Raw genomic sequence first — 9,366 nt, 5'->3', positions numbered from 1 at the left:
TGGGTTTCTTTGTGTAGCCTTGGCTGTCCTGGAACTCACTCTGTAGACCAGGCTGGCCTCTGCCTCCCAAGTGCTGAGATTAAAGGTGTGCACCACCACCTCCCGGCTAGAAAATCTTATCTTTAAAAAAATGTGTCTAGAAATAACCATGGCTCTAGAAAGTCCCCTCTAAAGAATTGATACTAAATTGGTGAATATAACAGGCTTGGAAAGGGAAGGAGAAGAGAGGGAGGAGTCCTAGTCATTTAACCACAATGGGTTTGTTTTGTTTTGTTTTTTTTGTTTTGTTTTGTTTGAGACAGGGTCTCTTTATGTATCCTTAGCTGGCCTCATACTCTGCCTCCTGAGTGTGGGATTAAAGGCTTATACCACCATTTTCAGCTTTTTTTTATTTTTGAGAAAGAACATGAAATTGGGTGGGTAGGAAGGTGGGGGAAGGGAAATATAAAATATGTTATACGAAATTCTAAAAGAATAAATATTAAAAAGGAATAAGCTGGGCAAGAAGCAGAGGCAGGTGGATCTCTGTGAGTTAAAGACCAACCTGGTCTACACAGTGAGTTCTGAGATAGAACTGTGTAGAAAGACACTGTCTCAAAAAAAAAGGAAGTAGGAGGGGGAATTAAAATATTGGATATGACATGGTATATGGGGGAGAGACGGAGAGTCTTAGGTATCTGGCTATATGGCTAGTTAGAAATAGTACTACTGCTGGGCGGTGGTGGCGCACGCCTTTAATCCCAGCACTTGGGAGGCAGAGGCAGGCGGATTTCTGATTTTGAGGCCAGCCTGGTCTACAGAGTGAGTTCCAGGACAGCTAGGACTACACAGAGAAACCCTGTGTCGGGAAAAAAAAAAAAGAAAAGAAAGAAAGAAATAGTACTACTTACTAAAATTGAGAGGGTTTGGTGACAAGAAAGACTTAACAGGATTCAGTTTTTGTTACTTATTAAACTTTGAATTTGTGAGACTTCTAACTACAGTTGGCTCTCCTGTAAGAAGTGACATTTGTGGAAGTCTTTGCATCGTTTCATTTTTGAACAGAACACATTACCAGCCTGATCCACAACTAACTTCCTGTTCTTGAACACAACATCCTGGTGTGGTTGGTTTTGTTTTACCTCAAATGCTCCCTTCTCTATCTCTGTTAGAAATACCCCAGAAATGATATGAAACATAGAAAAGCTGGGCTGTGCGTTCCAAGGCTTTCCTAGTTAATGTTTCAACAGTAGTTTTCAACAGTATTTCCCCTTCTGCTGTAAAGTTTGTCTCTGCCTTTCGTGCATAGCCACCAGCAGCCTGAGTTGTTCTCTCTTAGGGACCTCCGTCAGGGAAACCTGAGCCTTGACTCTGCTTCCAAGAAGACTAAGCAAAGTTGATTATTAATCAAGTATTTAGATAGAGTCATTTAGGAAAAGGACAGAACTGCAATTCCAAGACAAAAGTGTGGGATTCATGAGATGCTAAAATCGGTTTACAGTGTCTTGCTATATATGATCCTGTGGCTGATTTACATTAATCCAAGGACGTAATTAATGAGGCTTTTGTAATTCCAATTGTAAGAAGGTCTTCTGAGGTGCATTACTTAGATTTAGGGGTGTAAAAAAGTGCGACTGTGATAAAACTCTAAAATCCTAGCTAGAAGTAAGTTAATATATATTTGAAAAGTCTTCAGAATGTACATTTACATACTCAACTTTGGCTTATCAGTTGGTGAGATGGCTCAGTGGGTAAGAGCACTGACTGTTCTTCCTAAGGTCCTGAGTTCAAATCCCAGCAACCACATGGTGGCTTACAACCACCCCTAATGAGATCTGATGCCCTCTTCTGGTGCATCTGAAGATAGGTACAATGAATTTCGCTGGAGCAAGCAGAGCCGAAGGAAGCAGGCTTGGATCAAGTGGGGCCAGCAGAGGTCCTGAGTTCAATTCCCAGCAGCCACACACATGATGGCTCATAGCCATCTGTACAGCTACAGTGTACTCATACACATAAAATAAATAAATAAAACAAATCTTTAAAAAAAAAAAAAGGCAAACTAGACCCCAGGGTGAGGCCACTTCTTCACTTTCTCATGTCTCAGAATTTTTCCTTTCTTTCCTGTCTCAAGACAGAACTATCTCTAGAGTGAAGAAGATGCTCTGTATATTAATTGATCGGCCCTGTGGCCCTTCATTAAGTGCCTTTCTGTTTACAGTTTTAACATGCAGTTAAAACTCTCCGCATATGCAGAGAGAGAGAGAGAGAAGCTGATATACAGTTCTGTTTCGTGATAAATTAGAAGCATCTTTGGTTACAGTATAGTTCCCCCATAGAGCTTTAACACTAAGCCTATCAGAGCCTTCTTGGACACCGACTTAGGCAATCTCTAGAAAAATTAGTTCTCCTCTACGCACCATAACACTTACACTTTTCTCCTACTCTCCCTCCCGATTTTATTTCTACTTTTATGTGTATGAGATTAGGAGGAGCTGATGTTTCCCTTGTATGTTATTGCTAAGTTTCCTACCTAGTTTTTTTTATTAAATTTTTCTTATTATAAAAGCTATACATTTAGGGGAGAAATGGCTTAGCTGTTAAGAGACCTTGCTGCTCTTGAGAGGACCTGGCTCAGTTTTTAGTACTCACATCCAGTGGCTCACATCTAGTAGTGTTACCTACTGTAACACCAGCTCCAGGAGATCCATGGGCACCTGCACACAGGTGTACATTTACACATAGAGACAAACACATACATATAAGTAAAAAAATAAAATAAATAAAATAAATCATTCCTCCAAGAAGTATACATTTAGAAAATATTTTAGATATATAACATAGTTAATGATGTTTTAATACCACCACTGACAGAAAATACTTTTTTATAAACAAAAGTTATATTATCCTAACCCTATCTCTCTCCTTTTTAAATTTTTTTTTTTATTTTTTTAAAGATTTACTTATTTTATATAAGTACACTGTAGCTGTCTTCAAACACACCAGAAGAGGGCATCAGATCTCATTACAGATGTTATAAGCCATCATGTGGTTACTGGGATTTGAACTCAGGACCTCTGGAAGAGCAGTCAGTTCTCTTAACCACTGAGCCATCTCTCTAGCCCCCTATCTCTCTCCTTACCCTTCCCCACCTCCAAGCAAAAACCTGATGAGTCCTCCTCTTCTGTTTTTCTCATGGTATTATATACATTTCACTTATATAATTTATCACAGGTACATCACTTTCTGTCAGCTTTTATACTGGAACATAAATCTAGTGACTAGGAAAGAACTGTGACTTCCTGTCATTGACTTATATACAGCAACAATTGCCATTTAGCAACTGTACCGTATATTACAGTATGTTGAGCTTATTAAGTTGGAACATGTTTTGTTGATCAATAGAGCTAAAAGAAATGTAATACTACATCATCATTCTTCCCAACAAAACAGAAAGAATCAAAAATTACAAAGCAGGCCAAATGTGAAGTTGTTCTCAGGTCTATAATGTTTTCCCAGTTTTAGTACTTACTCAGTCCTGGTACTTTTATCTGTCAAACACACATTCACTACAATCCATGTCAAATATGATAGACTACATTTATCATGAAGGAAACATGATTAGGCAGAAAAGAACAAACTCCTGATTACTATATTATTGTACTTCATTCAATGAATGAAGTGTCTTTTTACCCTGTGGGTTTACCAGGTAAAACCGATTAAAAATAAACTGCTTTAATCCCAGCACTTGGGAGGCAGAGGCAGGGGCAGGTGGATTTCTGAGTTCGAGGCCAGCCTGGTCTACAGAGTAAGTTCTAGGACAGCCAGGGCTACGCAGAGAAACCCTGTCTCAAAAAAAAAAAATAATAAATAAATAAATAAATAATAATAATAGTAAACTGACCTCTTTCATTTCACTTCTTAAGTTTACCTGTAAGTTACAGCATTTTGTTTTGGTTTTTAACATGGATTTGATCCACTAGAGGGCAATAAACCCTTAACTACAAAGGCAACAACCAACCTTCTAGCAATTCATTGTTGCATAATTTAAAAATTAATTCCAAAATACCATGCTTATATTAAGTTTTTCTTGTACTGATGAGTTGTATTTTATGTATATATAGACAGGCCTGGTGATGCAGATCTGTAATCCCACCTACTTGGAAACTGAGTCAGGAGGATCACAAATTCCATCTCAAAAGGTTGAAAATGTAGCTCAGTGGTAAAATGCTTGTCTCATATGGATGAGACCCAGGGCTCAACCCCTGGTACTTGAGGAAAACATGTACAGCACAATGTCGTAGTTAAATTATAAATCAGCACATCTTAAGTACTTATGTAATAAAATGTATAAATAATCTTTTAATGAGAAGAGGAAAAGGTTCATTTGGCTTGTCCATCACAGAGGGGGGCTAAGGCAGGAACCTAGAAGCAGGAACTGAATTAGAGACTATGGAGGAGCACTGCTTGACTCTCAGGCTCATATACTTCTCTTCCTTTTGGGGTGTGTGTGTGTGTGTGTGTGTGTGTGTGTGTGTGTGTGTTGTGTTGTGTTCTTTCCTCTGGTTTGAAGACAAGGTGTCTCTGTGTAGCCCTACTTTTTATGGAACTTGCCTGTAGACCAGACAAACTGGTCGTGAACTCACTGAGATCCACCTGCCCCTGCCTCCTAAGTGCTGGGATTAAAGGTGTGTACCACCATTGCCTGGTGCTTAGCTACTTAAACAGCAGAGGCCTACCTACCAAGGGGTGGTACCAACCCACAGTGCATAAAGAATATTTCCACATAGAACATAGAATTCTGTATTGAACCTCCTAAAGATTGGCCTACAATATAATCACAGTTTTAAACCTAGAGGACTGGGGGATAGCTCAGTGGGTATCACTGGTTGTTGTACAGACTTGAGGACCTAAGTGCAGATCTATAGCACCCATATAAAAACTAGGCATGGCTGTATGCATGTGTGCAACCCTAGTGCAGGGATTGACAGTTTTGAACTATACACGAGAAAGATGGAATGAATGGAAAGCAGGAAAGAAATGTGAAACACTTAGTAAGGCAGAAGGCAAGAAACAATACCTTTCTATGTCCCCTTAAAAAATTTCCAGCCGGGCAGTGGTGGCACAGGCCTTTAATCCCAGCACTTGGGAGGTAGAGGCAGGCAGATTTCTAAGTTTGAGGCCAGCCTGGTCTACAGAGTGAGTTCCAGGACAGCCAGGGCTACACAGAGAAACCCTGTCTTGAAAAAACCAAACCAAACCAAAAAAACAGAAGGAGAAGGAGGAGGAGGGAGGGAGGGAGGGAGGGAGGGAGGGAGAGAGAGAGAGAGAGAGAGAGAGAGAGAGAGAGAGAGAGAGAGAGAGAGAGAAAATTACTGGAACATAAATACCAAGGAAAGGCAGTAAGTAAGAAAGAGGTCTGGAGAAATGGCTCAGCGGCTAAGAACACTGACTGCTTTTCCTGAGGACTCATGTTCAATTCCTAGCACCCACATGGCTAAACTATCAGAGGCTTCCCCCATGAAGTCTCAGCAACATGGCTGCCCAAACAAGACTGGAACCTGAGCTGAGCAGTTAGCACTAAGGATGGGTTTGGTGAATCCCTTTGCTTTGTAAATTATATCATAAACTACTTCGTTTTCCTAGGTGGTATGCAAGTCTAGGAATATATGGCTGTGTTTCACAAAACTTTGTGACCTAATCATGTATACCTAAGGTCTCAAAACAGGCATAGTAAAGGGTTAGGGTTTTCTACACTCCCTTTCTGAATACAGATAGGTGCTCTATATATTTAACTTATATCTACAAATTTTTGTTTTTTAGCTTTGATGGGAATTTTTTTTTTTTTAGTTGAAAACTTTTTTTCTTACTATATATTCTGATCATGGTTTCTCCTCCATCTCCCAGATCTTTCCCTCTTCCCCACCCATCTAACACACCTTTCTCTCTTTTTAGAAAACAAACAAGCCCAGAGGCTTAGGATAAAACCTGATACTGCTGTTCTAAATAATAATGATCAAAGCTAGCAATAAAATGACTCCTATTGACATTCTGCTGCTATCTGATCAGTACCTTGCTCAACTATTGTTGGATAAGGTTCCTCCTGTCTCAGATGGGAAGAAACCCCTACAGCCAGATAGATATGCAGAGAATGAGAAACCTTGGAACACTCTGCTACACAGCGGATGTTTGCATCAATCCTTCCCCTCAGGGCTCTGAGAACCCTGTGGAAGAGGAAGCAGAAAGAATGTAAGAGCCAGGGGGATGGAAGACTAGAAAACACGATCAAGTCACATGTCACTTATGAACTCATAGAGGCTAAGAAAGCACATTCAGGGATACAGAGGTCCTTGTTTATACGTTATGACTTCCAGTTTAGGGATTTCATGGAGTTACTGAGTGTGTAAATGAATGGATTTCTCTTTCTTGGGCCTTCCCTCAGGCTTTATTTCTTCTTTTTGTTTTGTTCAATTCCAGTGTGCTAACTTTTGTGTTTTATTTTATATTAGAAGCCTGTTTTGTTTTTCTAATGGAAACAGACAGGGAGTGCATCATGATGGGAAGAGAGGTAGGGAGGAACTAGGAGGAATAGAGGGGGGGAAACTGCAATGAGGACATATCATGTGAGAAAAAAATACTTTCAGTAGAAGTTGGAAATGGAAAAAAAAACAAGCAAATGAAAATAATTTAAAAACAAAAAATGCACAAGAAAAGCACACATGAATGAGTGCACATAAACACCATAAAAATTCAGAAACCATAATACAAGCAAAAGATCAGTAAGAAAAAATGCACAAACAAAGCAATATGAGACAAAAATATTGAGTCCATGTTTGTTAGCTATCTACTGCTAGGAATGGGACCTACCCTTATGTGTAGTTTATATACTTAGTGAGATATCATTGGAAAAAGCAATGGGAAAAATCTTATTTTCATGGAAATACTGTCTTGACCCAGGAATTTTTTTCTCATTACTTTTTTTTTTGCACTCCAGTAGTTAGCACCCATCCGCCCTCCCACAATTCCTCATCCCATTCCCACCCACCCCAGCCCCCAATCCAAGAGGATGTCCCCACCCCCTAACACTCCCTACAGACCACCCTACTCCCTGGTGCCTCAACTGTCTCCAGGGATAGGCACATCTTCTACTACAAGACTTGGCAGTTCTTTGCTGTATATGTTGACACAGGATTTGTAAAAACTTTTACAGTTAAGACATTTCTGCTAATGATTCTTGAAAAGCTATGCCTAACTGAATTTTACTCTATCAGAATTTACTGATTCCAGTACCAGAAACAGATCACACATTTTTACAAATTGATATCTCTGAAAAAACACAGACTTCTTTATTGAAAGCATTTATTTTATGCTGTATATAAGTTAATCATTGAGGGGAAAATGGTAAGTCAATGTACAATTTGAAGAATTTAAAATGAAATTATAAATGAAGAGAGCGTTGCTTTTATATCTTTGACATGCTTGTATAAACAAGGATTGTAAAACAACAAAAACCACCCTGACCTCTTAGACCATGTAGCCTTCTTATTTGCTAAATGTCTCCTTTCTCTCTTGAAACTGTAAAACTGTACTCAGTGAAATCTACTAAAGCAGTTTTCAGCTACTTTCCCAAATAATTTAACCTCCTCAGGATCGCATGAGTTCAAAACCAGCCTGGACAAAACAGCACCTCCCAAAAGCACAGGGAGGGGGAAGAAAGAAGTTGGTTCATGGAAAACCCTTCCCGTTAAAGTTGTAAACCACGACTTCTGTATCTTTAGTAAAAAGACGTGAACAAGCTAAGTGATTTCTTTACTAAATTACTAGACTAGTTGCTCAGAAGTAGTCTTCAGTTTTTCAGTACTTGATTGCCATGTATGTGTCCCCAGATTTAATCCCCTAGTACAAAGAGAGAAAAGCCAGTATATTGACACTGCCTTCGATTATAATTAAACAAAGGTAATGACTGATTGGTTTTCATAAGAATTATATTTAACAGTAAAGATGTCCACTAGGAGGTGTGGGAGAATGATATTCGTGTATGATTTAACATTTGCATTGAACCTCATGCTTGTTTTCTCTTGTAGGGCAAAGTATAGACTCATGAATAGAAGACGGAAATTCCTTTTTGCCTCAGTACTTAATCTCCAGAATTCGAGTTTTATATATCCATCATGTCAAAGGTGCTTCTCTAAGATAATCCTTGAGCCCAAAAGGTAAAAGTAAAAATTGTATAAGGGGAAATACAAGTAGACACTTTCTGTGACTCAGGCAAATACACACTTAATTCTCCATACCAGAACATCAGATTCTCTTGGAAAATTTCAAGGTTGGTTCTTCTGTTAGTCTTAGAATAGAATTGAGTAGTGATCTAATTTCTAGAGGAAAGTTTTAAGAGTATTTGTGTGGGTTTTTTTTCATGGTCCTCAGGTTATTTTTTTATGTGTGTGTGTGTAAACTTAGTAGCTGGCACCATGCTTTTTAATACATATATAAATGCTTGGAACCAGACATGTTTCAGATTCTGGAACTTTGAGATTTAAGAATATTTGCAAAGACTTTGTTGGTTGTGTATCCCTGATCTAAACATGAAATACAAATGCTCCAAAATGAATGTATGTTTGTTCGTTAATGAATGGTTCTCTGCAGCTCAGGCTGTTCTGGGATTCACAGCTCTGGTATGGTAACCCTGGTTTCGAAGTCTACAACTTTTTAAGTCATGTCACTGCTCTGAAACTTTTGAAAGTTCTCTAAAGTTCAGAATTTAATGTCAGATATGTTCAAATTCTAGTAATCTGTTGTTCAACAACTACAGTGTTGATTGGCTACATCTGAATATCATGATAGAATCATTGTAGCCAAGTATAGTTGAGAGCCCAACACACACACACATATACCACCTATCTTTGTAGAGTAGAAGTGAAAAGTTAGGTTTGGAGTTCTTTGACAACTTTGTGTCTAGACATAAGATTAAGATGGTAGAGCTGGAGAGATGGCTAAGAGCACCGGCTGCTCTTCCGAAGGTCATGAGTTCAAATCCCAGCAACCTCATGATAGCTCACAACCATCCATAATGAGATCTGGTGCCCTCTTCTGGGGTGTCTGAAGACAGCTACAGTGTACTTACATGTAATAAATAAATAAATCTTTGAAAAAAATATTGTTTAAAAAAAAGATTAAGATAATAGTAATGCCTAAAGTAGTGAGCTAATAATTTAGATGTAGGTTCTGTGAGTGTAATTACATATTTGTAAGGTTGAATAATAATATCTACAGTGTGGAATAACTATATAGAAAAAACACAGAAATCTAATACAATACATGACATACATAAGGACTTCTAAAATGCCACCCATTTTTGCTGAAAAACTTTTTTTTTTTTTTTTTTTTTTT

At 38.5% G+C, this 9,366-nt stretch overlaps 1 protein-coding gene across 5 annotated transcripts in view; it reads left to right on the top strand.

The window, feature by feature from the left end:
- Ddias (DNA damage induced apoptosis suppressor) overlaps window positions 1–9,366 on the top strand; it is a 24,214-nt gene that overhangs the window by 1,848 nt on the left and 13,000 nt on the right. For 2 of the 5 annotated variants that reach the window (XM_031387387.1, XM_031387386.1), the window contains exons 3-4: window positions 7,625–7,771; window positions 8,061–8,189. In XM_031387387.1, coding sequence (XP_031243247.1) covers window positions 8,077–8,189 — 113 coding nt within the window. In that variant the 5' untranslated portion in view covers window positions 7,625–7,771; window positions 8,061–8,076. Of the gene's footprint in view, window positions 1–7,624; window positions 7,772–7,791; window positions 7,933–8,060; window positions 8,190–9,366 lie in introns of those variants that run through there. The other 3 variants (XM_031387385.1, XM_031387384.1, XM_031387388.1) reach the window with 2 other exon arrangements.

This window comes from Mastomys coucha, unplaced genomic scaffold (genome assembly GCF_008632895.1).
Source record: "Mastomys coucha isolate ucsf_1 unplaced genomic scaffold, UCSF_Mcou_1 pScaffold21, whole genome shotgun sequence".
NCBI lineage: Eukaryota > Metazoa > Chordata > Mammalia > Rodentia > Muridae > Mastomys > Mastomys coucha.
This window is presented reverse-complemented; position numbering and strand designations above follow the sequence as displayed.